The following is a 21703-nucleotide window of genomic DNA, read 5'->3' as shown; positions in this document are numbered from 1 at the left end:
TGGAATCGGTATCCTTTGCCATTCAAAGAGACATTCAAAGAGACATTCAAAACCCATGTAAAAAAGCGAAGAAGTCAATAGGAGATGCTAATAATATTTTGTAGAATGACTACTGGCAGTCACCTAGATAATAGGTATTAGGGCATGCTTTGAGGTCATTGACTTTGTCGGTTTCTACAACATGAACAATCTACTTGTCAGTCCAGCCCCACGCACACGACTGCAAGGCATACTGGGTGACACAGAGTACACTAATGGTTGTGATATAAACAATTTTAACACTCTTAGTAATATGCGCCAAGCTGTAAAGCCACACCAAACAAGATTGACGAACACATTTCGGGAGGACATCCTCACAGTAACACAACATAAACACAACACAACAAATACTCCGAATCCTTTGTATCCATGACAACTCCTGACTATTTTATACACCCCGCTAGCAGCAAACCCCATAAAGTCATAAATATGGGATCCCACTTTTTTATAATCATTTTGAAAACAAATGATAAACGTATGCATTGCCTTGTTATATCTCACATTCTATAGTGTGTTTTGGAAAAAGGTTGTCATAAACGTTACTTAATTCATTAAAAGAAATACTAAAAAAAAGAAGACACATTTGTATGCATATGTAAATGTATATTGGGGCAGCACGGTCAAACAAGGGTTAGTGCATGTGCCTCACAATACAAAGGTCCTGAGTAGTCCTGGGTTCAATCCCGGGCTCGGGATCTTTCTGTGTGGAGTTTGCATGTTCTACCCGTGACTGCGTGGGTTCCCTCCAGGTACTCCGGTTTCCTTCCACCTCCAAAAACATGCACCTAGGGATAGGTGGATTGGCAACGCTAAATTGGCCCTAGTGTGTGAACGTTATCTGTGTTGGCCCTGCGGTGAGGTGGTGACTTGTCCAGGGTGTAACCCGACTTCCGCCCGAATGCAGCTGCGATAGGCTGCAGCACCAAGTGCAAAATTGGCAAAAAAAAAGTGAACATGCCAGTTTAACAACAAGATAATGTTCCGAAAAAAAGTCCAAACACTTCTCTGCCGGGCTTCACGGTGGCAGAGGGGTTAGTGCGTCTGCCTCACAATACGAAGGTCCTGCAGTCCTGGGTTCAAATCCAGGCTCGGGATCTTTCTGTGTGGAGTTTGCATGTTCTCCCCGTGAATACGTGGGTTCCCTCCGGGTACTCCGGCTTCCTCCCACTTCCAAAGACATGCACCTGGGGATAGGTTGATTGGCAACACTAAATTGGCCCTAGTGTGTGAATGTGAGTGTGAATGTTGTCTGTCTATCTGTGTTGGCCCTGCGATGAGGTGGCGACTTGTCCAGGGTGTACCCCGCCTTCCGCCCGATTGTAGCTGAGATAGGCGCCAGCGCCCCCCGCGACCCCGAACGGGAATTAGCGGCAGAAAATGGATGGATGGATGGCACTTCTCTGCCTCATGTTTTTTTAAAGTGCAATTTGATGAATAATATTTGTAAAGTGCTATTTCAACATGGTTTAGAATGGAATAGAAAACATGGAATAGAATTGAATGGACTTTATTGTCATTATATTTGCATATAACAATATTAAGAACCCCAGCTTAAGGTGCAATAGTGGAAACAAATATGGGGGAAAATTAATAACACAAGAGGTAATAAAGGAAAAACAATTAATTGAAATAAAAAGACTACAATCCAATAAAGTAATAAGCAATCGTGTACAATATACACTTCACATTGAGAAAGCCAAACATTGAAAGTTTGTGTTGGTGAAGTCCATTTACACCAGTATGGGTGAAAGGTCTTGCCCAAGGATGACAACGGCTAAAGCTGGAATCAAAACAGGAACCCTCAAATTGTGGGTGCTCTACACGCTGAGTCACACTTAAGACATGACCTACGTCTTCTCAGGTAAAAGTGTTACAACTACTTGTGGTTGTAAAAAGTGCAAAGTACTTAAAGGCACCTAAATCCACTTCTATTGTCAGCAATGTTTTTCCCAGAATGCAACTGGAGCGAGGGGGTTAAAATGGCTGCCAACGTGTACCCACAATGCACTGTACTATTTATTTTTGGATAATTTTAGGGGTCGAGTAAATTTTTTTTTTCCCCTTTGTAAAACTACATTTGTACATCACCTGATTGTTTGGAACATCTACTTGAAAACAATGTTAGTTTTGGGACAAACAATGTTAGAACCATGATTGTGGTAAGTATTTAGTGGCCTAGTGTTTAGATCAAGGGCTGGATGAGGCCTCTAAACAGGTTTTATCCAGCCCGCTGGATGAGTTTACTAAGTATACAAATTAACCAGACATTTTTGAATGAAAGAAACAGCTCTTTTTCATGTGATTACTTGATGTTGCAATAGCAATTACTTGTAACTCTGTAGATGAGAGATTGGCAACTGATATGGCTCAGCTGCATACTTGCTGACTCTCACAAAAATGGATACATGGATGATACAGCAGAGGATTAAGAGAATGTCATGTGATCAGATGAAACCAAAATAGAACTTTTTGGTATAAACTCAACTTGTCGTGTTTGGAGGAAGAATAATACTGAGTTGCATCCCAAGAACACCATACCTACTGTGTAGCATGGAGGTGGAAACATCATGCTTTGGGGCTGTTTTTCTGCTAAAGGGACAGGACGATTGATCCGTGTTAAGGAAAGAATAAATGGGGCCATGTATCGTGAGATTTTGAGCCAAAACCTCCTTCCATCAGTGAAAGCTTTGAATGGTTGAACAAATACTTATTTTCCATCATAATTTACAAATAAATTCTTCAAAATTCCTACAATGTGAATTCCTGGATTTTTTTTTCACATTCTGTCTCCCACAGTTGAAGTGTACCTATGACGAAAATTACAGACCTCTGTCATCATTTTAAGTGGGAGAACTTGCACAATCGGTGGCCGACTTAATACTTTTTTGCCCAACTGTATACATCAATCAATCAATCAATGTTTATTTATATAGCCCCAAATCACAAATGTCTCAAAGGACTGCACAAATCATTACGACTACAACATCCTCGGAAGAACCCACAAAAGGGCAAGGAAAACTCACACCCAGCGGGCAGGGAGAATTCACATCCAGTGGGACGCCAGTGACAATGCTGACTATGAGAAACCTTGGAGAGGACCTCAGATGTGGGCAACCCCCCCCACCGCCCTCTAGGGGACCGAAAGCAATGGATGTCGAGCGGGTCTAACATGATGCTGCGAAAGTTCAATATATATATATATATTTTTGTCCTTTCTCAGCCATCCGTCAATCCATTTTCTACCGCTTCTTACTTATCCTAGCTGCTCAGGCAAATCATATTGTCTACAGATGCATTTTTCCATGGATGCCGCAAAGTCGGGCGACAATTGGTGCACAAGGAAAAAAAATATGGCGAATTTGTTGGGGGAACGTAAAATAGACTCCAAGTGTAGAGTTTTTGTACATATGACTTTTTTTTTCTGTTCAATGTAAGGAAAAGTCAGTTTGTCTAATCTGCAATGAGACAGATTTTTACTCAATGTGGTCCCCGGTGGGCTTCACGGTGGCAGAGGGGTTAGTGCGTCTGCCTCACAATACGAAGGTCCTGCAGTCCTGGGTTCAAATCCAGGCTCGGGATCTTTCTGTGTGGAGTTTGCATGTTCTCCCTGTGAATGCGTGGGTTCCCTGCGGGTACTCCGGCTTCCTCCCACTTCCAAAGACATGCACCTGGGGATAGGTTGATTGGCAACATTAAATTGGCCCTAGTGTGTGAATGTGAGTGTGAGTGTTGTCTGTCTATCTGTGTTGGCTCTGCGATGAGGTGGCGACTTGTCCAGGGTGTACCCCGCCTTCCGCCCGATTGTAGCTGAGATAGGCGCCAGCGCCCCCCGCGACCCCGAAAGGGAATAAGCGGTAGAAAATGGATGGATGGATGGATAGCCCCCGGGTTCAAACTTTGGGGACCCCTGATCTATACTATCATACTGTATGAGGCTGGATTCCTCACTTTTGGTGTTGTGTGGTAAAAATTGTTGTTTTTGGTTCACCGAGTTTTAGCACATTGTCACTTTCGCCCTGTGGTGCCCCTAAAGTACAGTTTTAAATGTGAACACTTTTGAGTGCATTTTACTGTGAAATGATGAGATGAATCTGATCATGGTGCTCTTTTTTGTGCAGAAAACAGACGTCCGAATTGCGCTGGAATACCAAGCGAGCCACATGTTCCAGCCCCAGCAGTAAGACCAGTAACATTTGAGCATGTTGCACTCAGAATCCCGTTACAGGTCCGAGTCTTGCAACATCTCGGGTTTGCGGTGTTGATTGTCTGCATTGTAGTCTTATCTGCACCACCACCCCCTCATCCATAATGCAACATTTTCACTTTTGCAGCCTGCACACATAAGAACAGATGGCCACATTCCCTCCCTGCAAATATACAGTACATGCAGCAGTTAGAGGAGCTTTGTGGCAACACTAAGATAAATCTAGAAAGAAAACTTCACAGTTCTGATTTACTGCCTCGGATGACTTTTCACTTATTTCTCATTGACAGAGAGAAGAGAAAGGCTGGGACACAAAAACCCAAAAACCAAATCTGACAGGAAGAGGGGCGATCTGGGATGTGTCCAGTTTTATCAAGTCACCATAACATTATGCAAACATATTTTGAGGCGTATGCCTGACACATCGCGATTGTTACGATAAATACACTGATAAAATGTACATATTTTCCTATATTTGAGTTGGAGTTTATTTGGAACATGCATGTATACAACATGATACATCACAATTACCATTTTTTTCTATTCAACATGTTCGAAAAGGAGTAGGAAGAAGCAGATTTTATTTAATCCTACCCCTTTTCCTTTACATAGCAGTTGCTAAAACTTTTGTTCACTTCCTGTTCTCAATCTATTCACAATATACTCTAATAGTAATAAAAATTAAAATAAATAATAATTGGTGAAGTAAGTTGTATTTTATAAGGTGAAATGAGTAAGACTATCTTGAAAATGGATAGTACTTTATTTATTCCGTCAGGAGAGTTCCTTCAGGAAAATTACAATTTTCAGCACAATCCCATTCAAGATCAGACAAACATTACAGGGAAACAGAACAGGATCGCTGACGGGTCTGCCGGCTTCCAGCGCCCCTTACAAAAAAGATGACATACAGGTAAAACATGGGGGGGGGGCCCTGGAGTGGGGGTGCAGACTGAGGTCAAGGGAAAAAAACAACAACTCATAGCCATAGAACACGTCCCTCTTACATGTGTGTAAGAGGGAAACATCAAACATCAAAGAACACAGAGGACATTAATTGAATGTCCTCTGTGTATTAAATGAATGGATGAATGAAATAAATTCAGAATGATCATCATGGTTTTTCTTCTTTGTACTCTGTAAACACTTTAAGTTTGAAGAGTTTCTTGAAGTGGATTATATTAGTACACCGCTTGATTTATTTGCTTAATCCATTCCATCATTTAATTCCACATACTGATATACTAAAGGTCTTAAAGAGGAACATTATCACAATTTCAGAAGGGTTAAAACCAATAAAAATCAGTTCCCAGTGGCTTATTTTATTTTTCAAAGTTTTTAAAAAAATTTTACATCTCCCGGAATATCCCTAAAAAAAAGCTTTAAAGTGCTTGATTTTCGCTATTTGCGATGCCACTGTCTATTTCCCTGTGACGTCACATAGCGATTCCAACACAAACAATGGCGAATAGCACAGCAAGATATAGCGACATTAGCTCGGATTCAGACTCGCATTTCAGCGGCTTAAGCGATTCAACAGATGAAGCATTAATTGAAACAAATAGTTGGAGTATGGAGGCAGACAGCAAAACCGAAATTGAAGACGAAACTGAAGCTATTGAGCGAATAATTATTGGCGATATTCGACCATGCTAACGCTATACTGCGTTAGCATCGCCGGTAAAATGTGCAGACCAACCGATCAGGACTTTCGCATTGACACTGGATCAATAAGTCAATAACAACAAAACTCACCTTTGTGATTTCGTTGACTTTATCGATGAGAATGCATCTGCTTTCAGTGTCGCAGGATATCCAGACATTCTTGTCATCTCTGTGCCATCTCTGTCGTAACATCGCCGGTAAAAACCAAACGAGGGACTTTCACATCTCTTGACACTGGAGCAACATAAATCCGTCGATTGGTAAGTGTTTTTTTGGCATTAAATGTGGGTGGAGGGAAAGGCTAGATGTAAATATAGCTACAAATAGGCATAATGCACACAGCTAGCCTAAATAGCATGTTAGCATCGATTAGCATGCCGTGCTAATCGATGCACGTTTTATGTAAATCAACTTGAATCCGTCCCTGATCGTGTTGTTACACCCTCCGACAACACACCGACGAGGCATGATGTCTCCAAGGTACGGAAAACAGTCGAAAAAACGGAAAATAACAGAGTTGATTTGACTCGATGTGGTAGTGAAGTGAATTATATTTATATAGCGCTTTTCTCTAGTGACTCAAAGCGCTTTACATAGTGAAATCCAATGTCTAAGTTACATTTAAACCAGTGTGGGTGGCACTGGGAGCAGGTGGGTAAAATGTCTTGCCCAAGGACACAACGGCAGTGACTAGGATGGCGGAAGCGGGAATCGTACCTGCAACCCTCAAGTTGCTGGCACGGCCACTCTACCAACTTAGCTATACCGCCCCATGTAGTGAATCATGTTTGGCTATTCCTCATCCTTCAGTGATAATGGACATTGTAAAAAACGTACTATATTTGTCGCCATAGAGACAAGAATTAGTGATTTAGTACCGTATTTTCCCGATTATACGTCGCACCGGCTGAAAATGCAAAATAAAGAAGGAAAAAAACATATATGCGTCGCACTGGAGTATAAGTCGCATTTTTGGGGGAAATTTATTTGATAAAATCCAAGGGAAACATGATGTCGTCGCAAAGAGAGCGATAAACAGAACGGTGTTTAATTCGCCAAAATTCACCCATTTAGAGTTCGGAAATCGGTTAAAAAAATATATGGTCTTTTTTCTGCAACATCAAGGTATATATTGACGCTTACATAGGTCTGGTGATAATGTTCCCCTTTAAGTCTTCTACGTGTTTGAATTACATTTTTCTCTAAGATTATATTTCTCCTCTTTTGTTGAGAAGAATTGTTGTATTATTCTTGGCTATCAGTTTATAGTTTGCTTTGTGTATAATTTTAGCTGTTTGCAAATTCATTATGTCGTGGAATTTCGGTATTTTTGATTCAATAAATAAAGTGTTTGTATGTTCTCTATATCCAACATTATTTCAAGGTTTCAAGTTTTATCCGTCACATGCAGTAGAAAATGGATGGATGGATGGATGCAGAGTACACCACAGTGAAATGCTTTTTCCATGCTCTTCAGATATTGCGTACAGTGGGATCCAAACATGGATGCAGAATCTAATACACTAAATACAAAAAAATGTTAAAGGCTCTCATGTACATTAATTACAACACAATAAGTTGCACAATACGACTTGTCCAGGGTGTACCCCGCCATCTGCCTGATTGTAGCTGAGATAGGCACCAGCGCCCCCCGCGACCCCAAAGGGTATAAGCGGTAGAAAATGGATGGATGGATGGAAGTTGCACAATAAGTTTGCACAATAAGTTACTGTACAAGTAGAAGTACAGTAGTCAAATACAGTACCAGTGCAAAATTAAATAGTATAACAGTATATACGATATAGGAAGCAATAAATATTAAGGTGTCTACAGTTCTTTGGCAGTTGAGTAGTGACAGTAGAATGAACAAAGGTAATGGAACAGTATGACTTCTTTATATTCTTATTTTTACATTATTTACAGTCATTGAATGAACAGTATTGTAGTCCGGTAATTCAATCAATCAATCAATCAATGTTTACTTATACAGCCCTAAATCACTAGTGTCTCAAAGGGCTGCACAAACCACTACGGCATCCTCGGTAGGCCCACATAAGGGCAAGGAAAACCCACACCCAGTGGGACGTCGGTGACAATGATGACTATGAGAACCTTGGAGAGGAGGAAAGCAATGGATGTCGAGCGGGTCTAACGTGATACTGTGAAAGTTCAATCTATAATGGATCCAACACAGTCGCGAGAGTCCAGTCCAAAGCGGATCCAATACAGCAGCGAGAGTCCCGTTCACAGCGGAGCCAGCAGGAAACCATCCCAAGCGGAGGCGGATCAGCAGCCGATACACAGGCAAGCAGTACATGGCCACCGGATCGGACCGGACCCCTTCCACATGGGAGAGTGGGACATAGAAGAAAAAGAAAAGAAACGGCAGATCAACTGGTCTGAAAAGGGAGTCTATTTAAAGGCTAGAGTATACAAATGAGTTTTAAGGTGAGACTTAAATGCTTCTACTGAGGTTACTTACTTACCACTAATTATACTGGTAAGTAAGGTGATTCTTGTACGTGTGGTTTTTTGCAATTTTGATAAAGTGTTAATTATGTAATTTTTCTAGCTGATCCTTTTTGTAACACCGTTAATGAGTGAAGTGTACTATTGTAGTTATTTCTCCATTTTTCAACCCAATAACTCAGATATGTAACACTAGTGAGCAGTAGAGAATATGAAGTGATTTTTGGTCTAGAACAGGGGTGTCAAACGTATGGCCCACAAACAGGTTTTATCCGGCCAGCGGGATGAGTTTGCTAAGTATACAAATTAACCTGAAAGTTTTGAATGAAAGAAACAGCTCTTCTACATGTGTTTACTGGATGTTGCAATAGCAATTCTTTGTATCTCTGTAGATCAGGGGTCCGCAACCCGCGGCTCTTGGATCACTCTGACGTAGCTCAGCTGCATACTTGCCGACCCCCCCCCGCCATTTTACCGGGAGGTTTTCAAAATTTCATTGCCTCTCCCAGAAATCTCCCCAGTATAACATTCTGAGAATTTCACCCAGCCAATAATATTGAGGCTGTACCGTGATAGTAATGCCTTAAACGTCCTCTCAACATTGTCGTACAGCCACTTTAATACTATGTTATCTGAGTGCCGGCCAGCTGGCCGGCCACATCCGGTATGCGGCTGCTGACTCAACGCACAAGCGACTGCAAGGCATAGTTGTTCAACAGCCATACAGGTTACACTGATGGTTGTGATATAAACAACTTTAGCACTCTTACTAATATGTGCCACACTGTGAACCCGCACCAAACAAGAATGACAAACTGTTTTCGGGAGAACATCCGCACTGTAACACATTATAAACGCAACATAACAAATACCCAGAATCCCATGCATCCTTGACTATTCCGGGCTCCATTATACACCCCCGGTAGGGCGGGGTTTGGTGCTAGCGGGGGTGTATAATGTAAATAACGACAAATACAGATAGAATACTATTAACCGCAACATGTAAGTGTAAAAAAAAACCAAAAACATGATTTGTACATTTTTAGAAATTGCTTCTTCTATTTTTAAACACAGAAAACAATCTGAAAGTGTCTTTATCTTTAAGTTATCGTCATACTTGCCAACCCTCCCGGATTTTCCGGGAGACTCCCGAAATTCAGCGCCTCTCCCGAAAACCTCCTGGGACAAGATTTCTCCCGAAAATCTCCCAAAATTAAATAATAAATAAATGGGTTGTACTTGTATAGCGCTTTTCTACCTTCAAGGTACTCAAAGCGCTTTGACACTACTTCCACATTTACCCATTCACACACACATTCACACACTGATGGAGGGAGCTGCCATGCAAGGCGCCAACCAGCACCCATCAGGAGCAAGGTTGCTGTTGCTCAAGGACACAACATCTGTTGCTCAAGGACACAACAGATGTGACGAGGTTGGTAGAAGGTGGGGATTCAACCAGGAACCCTCAGGTTGCTGGCAAGGCCACTCTCCCAACTGCGCCACGCCGTCCCCGTTATAACTGTAGAATGAACAAGGGCTAGTTCTTGGTTTCTTAAGTGGGTTTATTGTTAGGCATTTTCATTAACGTCCTCCCAGCGCGGTAACAACACACAACATGACAACAACAGCAGTCACGTTTACGTCTACCGTAAGGCAGTTCGTCTGCCGTAAACAGCATGTGACACTCTTAAATAGGACAATACTGCCATCTACTGTAAATGCACCACAACACCTAATTCAAAAAGGTTTCCATGCGCTTCACATTGAGAAAGCCATACATTGAGAGTTGCTGTTGGTGAAGTCCATTTATACCAGTATGGGTGAAGGGTCTTGCCCAAGGTCCATACGGCTGAAGCTGGAATCCAAACAGGAACCCTCAAGTTGTGGGTGCTCTACACCATGGGTGTCTAACTCTGGCCCGTGTATTTTCATTTGGCCCTTGAGGCAATATCAAATTAACATTAAAGCTGGCCCGCCAGTATTATATAGCGGCGGTGTCGCTGTACACCGCATTCACCGCTAATACTCATACTTGCTAACCCCCCCCCCCCGATTTTTCATGGAGACTCCCAAATTTCACTGCCCCTCACGAAAATCACAGGGGGCAACCATTCTCCCAAATTTCTCCCGATTCCCACCTGGACAACAATATTGGGGGCATGCCTTAAAATCACTGCCTCAAGCGTCCGCTTTTCCTACGTAGAAACAGCGTGTCGTCCTAGTCACATGATATATGTGGCTTTTACACACTTACGCACGCACACACGCTAATGCAATGCAAGCTTGGTCAACAGCCATACAGCCATACAGGTCACACTGAGGGTGGCCGTATAAACAACTTTAAGACTGTTACAAATATGCGCCACACTGTGAACCAACACTGAACGAGAATGACAACCAAATTTGGGGAGAACATCCGCACTGTAACACAACATAAATCCAACAGAACAAATACACAGAATCCCTTGCAGCACTACCTCTTCCTGGACACTACAATATAAACATTTATTATTAGCCTGTGGGGAAAGTTTATTTCGATATTTACCTGAGAAGGCTGCAAATAGAAAAGAGGCATTCAATTTCTATTTAAATTTGATTTGATATGCCATTGCTATTTTCAAATTATTAGTATTATTTGAAACTTGATTTTACATGTCCCTATAAAGTTATATAAGTCTCGCTTGTTCAATATTCAAAGCAAAACTTGTTTGGGTCTCTATTAAAAGGTTAATTTGTTCAACCTTGGCCCGCGACTTTGTTCAGTTTAAAATGTTGGCCCCTTCTGTATTTGAGTTTGACACCCCTGATGTTAAGGATAGAATGAATGGATCATGTATCGGGAGATTTTGAGCCAAAACCTCCTTCCATCAGGATGGTGGTGGGGGTGTATAATGTAGCCCGGAAGAGTTAGGGATGCATGGGATTCTGGGTATTTGTTCTGTTGTGTTTATGTTGTGTTACAGTGCGCATGTTCTCCCGAAATGTGTTTGTCATTCTTGTTTGGTGTGGGTTCACAGTGTGGCGCATATTGGTAAGAGTGTTAAAGTTATTTATATCACAGCCCTCAGTGTAACCTGTATGGCTGTTGAACAAGGATGTTTTGCAGTCGCTTATGCATTGAGTCGGCAGCCGCACACTAGATGTAGCCGGCCGGCACTCAGATAGAACGGACAGGATTACATGATTGTGAGGATATTTAAGGCATTGCCATCACGGCACGCCCTGAATATTGTTGTCTGGTCGATTCTCTGACAACATTAATCTGGTGAAATTTCTGGGAGAGGCACCGGAATTCAGAAAACCTCCCGTAAAATGTGGGGGTTGGCAAGCATGCAGCTGAGTCACATCAGGGTGCCCCAGGAACCGCGGGTTGCCGATCTCTGATCTACAAAGTTACAAAGAGTTCCCATTGTAACATCCAGTAAATACATGTAAGAAGAACTGTTTCTTTCATTCTAAAATTTAGGGCAAAATTTGTATACTTGGCAAACTTATTCCACGGGCCTGATGAAACCTTGGTCTAACGACTAGGCCACTGAGTACTTACCACAATCATGGTTCTATAACTGTTTTTCCTAAAACTAACATTGCTTGCAAGTATATGTTCCAAACAATCAGGTGATGTACGAATGTAGTTTTATAAAGGAAGAAAAAAAATTGACTCGACCCCCAAAATAATCCATAAACAAATAGTACAATGCATTGTGGGTACACCTTGGCAGCCATTTTAACTGTCTCACTTCCGTTGCATTCTGGAAAAAACATTGCTGACAATAGAAGTGGATTTAGGTGCCTTTAACTACTTTGTACTTTTTACAACCACAAGTAGTTGCAACACTTTTACCTGAGAAGACGTAGGTCATGTCTTAAGTGTGGCTCAGCGTGTAGAGCACCCACAAGTTTTGCATTGAATATTGATTAAGCAAGGCTTATATAACTTTATAGTGACATGCAAAATCCAGTTTCAAATAATAATAATAAAAGAATATCAATGGCATATCAAATACAATTTTAATAAAAATGGAATGCCTCTTTTCTATTTGCAGCGTTCTGAGGTAAACATGAAAATATTTTTTTTCCACACGTTAATAATAATTTAGAAAATAAAATAAAAAAATAATGAATAAATCAAACACTGAAGCCTTGAAGTAGCAAGAGAATGTGCATGGATAAAAAGTTCATTACTGCTCAGTTTGCTACACTAATTTGCTATAACACATAACTTAATAGTGCAAAATCAACTTTCAAAAAACCAACCAAAAATCATCAATGGTATATTAAATACAATTTGTTCTCCTGAAGTGTTTGTCATTCTTGTTTGGTGTAGTTGCACAGTGTGGCGCATATTTGTAACAGTGTTAAAGTTGTTTTTATACGGCCACCCTCAGTGTGACCTGTATGGCTGTTGACCAAGTGTGCTTTGCATTCACGAGAGTGTGCGTGCGTGCGTGCGTGCGTGCGTGCGTGCGTGCGTGCGTGCGTGCGTGCGTGCGTGCGTGCGTGCGTGCGTGCGTGCGTGCGTGCGTGCGTGCGTGCGTGCGTGCGTGCGTGCGTGCGTGCGTGCGTGCGTGCGTGTGTGAAAGCTGCAAATAGAAATGTGACTGAATTCAGTACGCTGTTTGTATGGAGGAAAAGCAGACATGATGACATATTATAGGGAACATTAAAGGGAGTGCCTTAAAGGCACGCCTTCAAAATTGTTGTCTGGGTGGGATTTGGTAGGATTTCGGGAGAATGGTTGACTTTCGGGAGGGGCACTGAACTTTGGGAGTTTCTTGGGAAAATTGGGAGATTTGGCAAGTATGATAATTAGCGGTAAATGCGGTGTTACAGCAGCACCGTCGCTGTATGATATCGGCGGGCCAGCTCTAATGTTAATTTGATATTCCCTCAAGGGCCAAAGAAAATTACACGGCGGGCCAAATTTGGCCCACAGGCCAGGGTTTGACACCCATGCTTAGCATGGATCAATTGCCCTGTCCCCTAAGCAGAAAAACAGCCCCAAAGCATGATGTTTCCACCCCCATGCTAGTAGGTATGGTGGTCTTTCTGGCGACACTTCCTCTCTGAACTCACTTTGCATACAGTCAATGAGTCCAGGAAAACATGAAAGCTGGAGATTTAAGAATTACACGGCCCACTTACCCGTGTAAAAATTTGTCTGGGGGGACCTTAAACATTGGTTTAGTGTGGCTAAATAATTATTCGTTTAAGGGGTTAAACGACTTAGTGTAGACATGGCCTAAAACTAGGTCGGACCAATCTAAGTCTACGAGCATGAACTAATGAAGCATACTGAGGTACTGGCGCCAGCCACTTGACAAGATCCAACCAATCTATATCTAGGACTATATCTGACCAACCTAAGTCTATGAGCATGAACTAATGAAGCCTACTGAAGCCGCTTGACAAAATTTGACCAGTTTAAGACCAAGACTAGATCTGACCAGTCTAAGACTAGATCTGACCAATCTAAGTCTATGAGCATGAACTAATGAAACCTACTGAGGTACTGGCACCATCCGCTTGACAAGATCTGACTATTCTAAGTCCCTGACTAAATCTAACCAATCTAAGACTAGATCTGACCAACCTAAGTCTATGAGCATGAACTAATGAAACCTACTGAGGTACTGGCATCAGCTACTTGACAAGATATGACCAATCTTAGTCTAAGACTACTTCTAACCAATCTAAATCCAAAACTAGATGTGACCAATCTAAGTCTATGAGCATGAACTTATGAAGTCTACTCGGATGAGGGATCAAACATCTTCCAAGACAAACCAAACAGTCCTGTGGTGATGATTGAATGCCTTAGGATTCCAATGACCTAATGAATGACATCTTTAATAAGAATTCATTTTCAAGTAAAGCTGCAAGCAGCGATGAAGAGACCCTCGCACCTCCGTGCAACTCTGGGTTCACGCCAGTCGACAGACACGCACAACGTATTGCAATGTCGACCTTCTCAACGCCATACTGACCCACCACCAAACTTTCTGGAAGATTGGCTAGTTAGACTGTTATGGGGCCATCTTGGTGTTGATAAGCCGAACAAAGATGCTAACATTAGCATGCTAACAGTTAGAATGCGCCAGGGACCAAGTTATATGATCGACTCTGAGGCATACAGCTAAAAGTAAGCATATTATTAGTCAGCATGTGTCAAGTACCATGTTATATGAATGTGAGGAATTATGCTGCAAAATTGGCTAAAAAAAAAGTGAACATGCCAGTTTAACAACAAGAAAATGTTCAGGAAAAAAATTCCAAAACACTTCTCTGCCTCATGTTTTTTTTAAGTGCAATTTGATTAATAATATTTGTAAAGTGCTATTTCAACATGGTTTTGAATGGAATATAATAGAATAGAATAGAATGGACTTTATTGTCATTATATTTGCATTCAACAATATTATGGACTCCAGCTTAAGGTGCAATAGTGAGAACAAATATGGGGGAAAAATTAATAACTGAAAAGGTAATAAAGGAAAAACTAACAATTGACTACAACTAACTACAGTACAATACAAATAATAAACAATCCTGTACAATATACAAAATGCACTTCACATTGAGATTGCCATACATTGAAAGTTTGTGTTGGTGAAGTCGATTTATACCAGTCTGGGTGAAGGGTCTTGCCCAAGGACACAACGGCTAAAGCTGGAATAAATCTGGAACCCTCAAATTGTGAGTGCTCTACACGCTGAGCCACACTTAAGACATGACCTGCTTCTTCTCAGGTAAAGGTGTTGCAACTACTTGTGGTTGTAAAAAGTACAAAGTAGTTAAAGGCACCTAAATACATTTCTGTTGTCAGCAATGTTTTACCCAGAATGCAACAGGAGCGAGACAGTTCAAATGGCTGCGAACGTGTACCCACAATGCATTGTACTGTTTGTTTTTAGCTAATTTTGGGGGTTAAGTCAATGTTTTTTTTCTTTATAAAACTACATTACCAGATTGTTTGGAACATCTGCTTGCAAACAATGCTAGTTTTAGGAAAAATAGTGTTAGAACCAATGATTGTGGTAAGTACTCAGTGGCCTAGTGCTTAGAGTGTCTGCTTAGGGACTACAAGGGTGAGAATCCCAACAGCATATTTCCTAGCCCTATCAAAGGGTATATAAAATGATACCTATCACCCTACCCGTAAGCACCCAGCTGCAAACCCAGCAGCAAAGGTTTGTATCGTGGGCTAAATCACAGTGAATAAGTAGACGAATCAAATGCAGAGGATATATTTCACAACACCCAGTGTGTGCGGCAATTGTTGCTACCTTAACTTTCAGTGAGCAATTCACTGATTCCACCCTGACTTGGCTTGGCCTTCTTCAGACCTCTACTGTAATTGATATCAACAGTAGGCTCACCACATTCTGAAATCCCAAAAAGAGGAAACATATATGTGTGCTAAGGTGAAAGTTTGCCAATGATACTTGAACTTGCTTTATAAATAATATACTTATTTAAATAAAGCATTTTTCTCCTCTGTTGACAGCAGTGTTGGTGCTAGGAATTTTCTAAATGGGGTCTCATGGACCCCATCAAGTCATAAAAATGGGGTCCCACTTTTTTGTAAGCATTTTGAAAACAAATGATAAACGTATGCATTGTCCTGTTATATCTCACATTCTATATTGTGTTTTGGAAAAAAGTTGTCATAAATGTTACTCAATTCATTAAAAGAAATACCAAAAAAAAGAAGACAAATTTGTATGAATATGTAAATGTATATTGGGGCAGCACGGTCAAACAGGGGTTAGTACATGTGCCTCACAATACAAAGGTCCTGAGTAGTCCTGGGTTCAATCCCGGGCTCGGGATCTTTCTGTGTGGAGTTTGCATGTTCTACTCGTGACTGCGTGGGTTCCCTCCGGGTACTCCGGCTTCCTCCCACCTCCAAAAACATGCACCCGGGGATAGGTGGATTGGCAACGCTAAATTGGCCCTAGTGTGTGAACGTTATCTGTGTTGGCCCTGCGGTGAGGTGGCGACTTGTCCAGGGTGTAACCCGACTTCCGCCCGAATGCAGCTGCGATAGGCTGCAGCACCAAGTGCAAAATTGGCAAAAAAAAAGTGAACATGCCAGTTTAACAACAAGATAATGTTCCGAAAAAAAGTCTAAACACTTCTCTTCCTGGTGTTTTTTTAAAGTGCAATTTGATGAATAATATTTGTAAAGTGCTATTTCAAAATGGTTTAGAATAGAATATAATTGAATGGAATTGAATAGAATGGACTTTATTGTCATTATATTTGCATATAACAATATTAAGGACTCCAGCTTAAGGTGCAGTAGTGAGAACAAAAATGGGGGAAAAATTATTATTACAAGAGTTAATAAAGGATAAACTATTAATTAAAATAAACAGACTACAATCCAATAAAAATAATAAGCAATCCTGTACAATATACAAAATGCACTTTACATTAAGAATACCTTACATTGAAAGTTTGTGTTGGTGAAGTCCATTTATACCAGTCTGGGTGAAGGGTCTTGCCCAAGGACACAACGGCTAAAGCTGGAATAAACCCGGTACCCTCAAGTTGTGGGTGCTCTACACGCTGAGTCACACTTAAGACATAACCTACGTCTTCTCAGGTAAAAGTGTTGCAACTACTTGTGGTTGTAAAAAGTACAAAGTAGTTAAAGGCACCTAAATCCACTTCTATTGTCAGCAATGTTTTTCCCAGAATGCAACAGGAGTGAGACAGTTAAAATGGCTGCCAATGTGTACCCACAATGCATTGTACTGTTTGTTTTTGGATATTTTTGGGGGTCCAGTCAATTTTATTTGTACATCACCTGATTGTTTGGAACATCTACTTGCAAATAATGTTAGTTTTGGGAAAAACAGTGTTAGAATCATGGTTGTGGTAAGTACTCAGTGGCCTAGTGGTTAGACCAAGGGCCAGATCACAGTGGTGAACAGATTATATTTTTGGCTTGTGAGATGAGTTTTTTTAAGCATACAAATTAACCTGAATTTTTGAATACAAAAAACAGTTCTTCTACATGTATTTACTGGATGTTGCAAAATCAATTCTTTTAAACTCTGTAGATCAGGAAAAGGCACTCCTCAGCACTTGGATCACCCTGATGTGGCTCAGCTGCATACTTGCCAACTCCCTAATTTTTTTACATTTTCCGAGTTTCAGTGTCTCTCTCAGAAAACAATGTCGAGAGCGTGCCGTGACGGCAATGCTTTTAACGTCCTCTCGACCACGTCGTCGCGTCCGCTTTAATACTATGGTATCTGAGTGCCAGCCGGCCACATCTAATGTGTGGCTGCTGACACAATGCGCAAGCAACTGCAAAACATCTTTGTTCAACAGCCATACAGGTTACACTGAGGGTTGTGATATAAACAACTTTAACACTCTTACTAATATGCGCCACACTGTGAACCCACACCAAACAAGAATGACAAACACATTTCGGGAGAACATCCGCACTGTAACACAACATAAACACAACAGAACAAATACCCAGAATCCCATGCCTCCCTAACTCTTCCGGGCTACATTATACACCCCCACTACCATCCTGATGGAAGGAGGTTTTGGCTCAAAATCTAACGATACATGGCCCCGTTCATTTTTTCCTTAACACGGATCAATCGTCCTGTCCCCTTAGCAGAAAAACAGCCCCAAAGCATGATGTTTCCACCCCCATGCTTCACAGTAGGTATGGTGTTTTTGGGATGCAACTCAGTATTCTTCTTCCTCCAAACACGACGAGTTGAGTTTATACCAAAAAGTTCTATTTTGGTTTCCTCTGACCACATGACATTCTCTTAATCCTCTGCTGTATCATTCATGTATCCATTTTGGTATAAACTCAACTCGTCGTGTTTGGAGGAAGAAGAATACTGAGTTGCATCCCAAGAACACCACACCTACTGTGAAGCATGGGGGTGGAAACATCATGCTTTGGGGCTGTTTTTCTGCTAAGGGGACAGGACGATTGATTCGTGTTAAGGAAAGAATGAATGGGGCCATGTATCGTGAGATTTTGAGCCAAAACCTCTTTCCATCAGTGAGAGTTTTGAATGGTTGACCAAATACTTATTTTCCACCATAATTTAAAAATAAATTCTTTAAAATTCCGACAATGTGAATTCCTGGATTTTTTTTCACACTCTGTCTCTCACAGTTGAAGTGTACCTATGATGAAAATTACAGACCTCTGTCATCATTTTAAGTGGGAGAACTTGCACAATCGGTGGCCGACTTAATACTTTTTTGCCCCACTGTATATATATATTTTTGTCCTTTCTCAGCCATCCGTCAATCCATTTTCTGCCGCTTCTTACTTATCCTAGCTGCTCAGGCAAATCATATTGTCAACAGATGCATTTTTCCATGGAAGCCGCAAAGTCGGGCGACAATTGGTGCACAAGGAAAAAAAATATGGCGAAATTGTTGGGGGAACGTAAAATAGACTCCAAGTGTAGAGTTTTTGTACATATGACTTTTTTTTTCTGTTCAATGTAAGGAAAAGGCAGTTTCTCTAATCTGCAATGAGACAGATTTTTACTCAATGTGGCCCCTGGGTTCAAACTTTGGGGACTGTATGAGGCTGGATTCCTCACTTGTGGTGTTGAGTGGTAAAAATTGTTGTTTTTGGTTCACCGACTTTTAGCACATTGTCACTTGGGACCTGTGGTACCCCTAAAGTACAGTTTTAAATGTGAACACTTTTCAGTGCGTTTTACTGTGAAATGATGAGATGAATCTGATCATGGTGCTCTTTTTTGTGCAGAAAACAGACGTCCGAATTGCGCTGGAAGACCAAGCGAGTCACATGTTCCAGCCCCAGCAGTAAGACCAGTAACATTTGAGCATGTTGCACTCAGAATCCCGTTACAGGTCCGAGTCTTGCAACATCTCGGGTTTGCGGTGTTGATTGTCTGCATTGTAGTCTTATCTGCACCACCACCCCCTCATCCATAATGCAACATTTTCACTTTTGCAGCCTGCACACATAAGAACAGATGGCCACATTCCCTCCCTGCAAATATACAGTACATGCAGCAGTTAGAGGAGCTTTGTGGCAACACTAAGATAAATCTAGAAAGAAAACTTCACAGTTCTGATTTACTGCCTCGGATGACTTTTCACTTATTTCTCATTGACAGAGAGAAGAGAAAGGCTGGGACACAAAAACCCAAAAACCAAATCTGACAGGAAGAGGGGCGATCTGGGAGGTGTCCAGTTTTATCAAGTCACCATAACATTATGCAAACATGTTTTGAGGCGTATGCCTGACACATCGCGATTGTTACGATAAATACACTGATAAAATGTACATATTCTCCTATATTTGAGTTGGAGTTTATTTGGAACATGCATGTATACAACATGATACATCACAATTACCAGTTTTTTCTATTCAACATGTTCGAAAAGGAGTAGGAAGAAGCAGACCTTATTTAATCCTACAACCCTTTTCCTTTACATAGCAGTTGCTAAAACTTTTGTTCACTTCCTGTTCTCAATCTATTCACAATATACTCTAATAGTAATAAAAATTAAAATAAATAATAATTGGTGAAGTAAGTTGTATTTTATAAGGTGAAATGAGTAAGACTATCTTGAAAATGGATAGTACTTTATTTATTCCGTCAGGAGAGTTCCTTCAGGAAAATTACAATTTTCAGCACAATCCCATTCAAGATCAGACAAACATTACAGGGAGACAGAACAGGATCGCTGACGGGTCTGCCGGCTTCCAGCGCCCCTTACAAAAAAGATGACATACAGGCAAACAGGAGGGGGGAGAAAAAATAGAAGATTAAAATAAAATAAAAAATCGGTCTTAGCCTAGGCCCTGGAGTGGGGGTGCAGACTGAGGTCAAGGGAAAAAAACAACAACTCATAGCCATAGAACACGTCCCTCTTACATGTGTGTAAGAGGGAAACATCAAACATCAAAGAACACAGAGGACATTAATTGAATGTCCTCTGTGTATTAAATGAATGGATGAATGAAATAAATTCAGACTGATCATCATGGTTTTTCTTCTTTGTACACTGTAAACACTTTAAGTTTGAAGAGTTTCTTGAAGTGGATTATATTAGTACACCGCTTGATTTATTTGCTTAATCCATTCCATCATTTAATTCCACATACTGATATACTAAAGATCTTAAAGAGGAACATTATCACAATTTCAGAAGAGTTAAAACCAATAAAAATCAGTTCCCAGTGGCTTATTTTATTTTTCAAAGTTTTTTTCAAAATTTTACATCTCCCCGAATATCCCTAAAAAAAGCTTTAAAGTGCTTGATTTTCGCTATTTGCGATGCCACTGTCTATTTCCCTGTGACGTCACATAGCGATTCCAACACAAACAATGGCGAATAGTACAGCAAGATATAGCGACATTAGCTCGGATTCAGACTCGCATTTCAGCGGCTTAAGCGATTCAACAGATAAAGCATTAATTGAAACAGATGGTTGGAGTATGGAGGCAGACAGCAAAACCGAAATTGAAGACGAAACTGAAGCTATTGAGCGAATAATTATTGGCGATATTCGGCCATGCTAACGCTATTCTGCATTAGCATCGCCGGTAAAATGTGCAGACCAACCGATCAGGACTTTCGCATTGACACTGGATCAATAAGTCAATAACAACAAAACTCACCTTTCTGATTTCGTTGACTTTATCGTTAAGAATGCATCTGCTTTGAGTGTCGCAGGATATCCAGACATTCTTGTCATCTCTGTGCCATCTCTGTCGTAACATCGCCGGTAAAAACCAAACGAGGTATTTTCGCATCTCTTGACACTGGAGCAACTTAAATCTGTCGATTGGTAAGTGTTGTTTTGGCATTAAATGTGGGTGGAGGGAAAGTAAATATCGCTACAAATAGGCATAATGCACACAGCTAGCCTAAATAGCATGTTAGCATCGATTAGCATGCTGGGCTAATCGATGCACATTTTACGTAAATCAACTTGAATCCGTCCCTGATCGTGTTGTTACACCCTCCGACAACACACCGACGAGGCATGATGTCTCCAAGGTACGGAAAACAGTCGAAAAAACGGAAAATAACAGAGTTGATTTGACTCAATGTGGTAGTGAAGTGAAGTGAATTATATTTATATAGTGCTTTTCTCTAGTGACTCAAAGCGCTTTACATAGTGAAATCCAATATCTAAGTTACATTTAAACCAGTGTGGGTGGCACTGGGAGCAGGTGGGTAAAGTGTCTTGCCCAAGGACACAACGGCAGTGACTAGGATGGCGGAAGCGGGAATCGTACCTACAACCCTCAAGTTGCTGGCACGGCCACTCTACCA

The 21703-nt window shown here is 41.1% G+C and overlaps 1 protein-coding gene across 1 annotated transcript in view; it reads left to right on the top strand.

The window, feature by feature from the left end:
• LOC133546069 (protein SPMIP2) overlaps positions 1 to 19217 on the top strand; it is a 62713-nt gene extending 43496 nt beyond the window's left edge. The window contains exon 3 of the mRNA XM_061891900.1: positions 19155 to 19217. Within this exon, the coding sequence (XP_061747884.1) occupies positions 19155 to 19217 (63 nt within the window). The remainder of the gene's footprint in view (positions 1 to 19154) is intronic.
• The last annotated feature ends 2486 nt before the right edge of the window (positions 19218 to 21703 follow it).

Source organism: Nerophis ophidion, linkage group LG29 (assembly GCF_033978795.1).
Source record: "Nerophis ophidion isolate RoL-2023_Sa linkage group LG29, RoL_Noph_v1.0, whole genome shotgun sequence".
Taxonomy (NCBI): Eukaryota; Metazoa; Chordata; class Actinopteri; order Syngnathiformes; family Syngnathidae; genus Nerophis; species Nerophis ophidion.
This window is presented reverse-complemented; position numbering and strand designations above follow the sequence as displayed.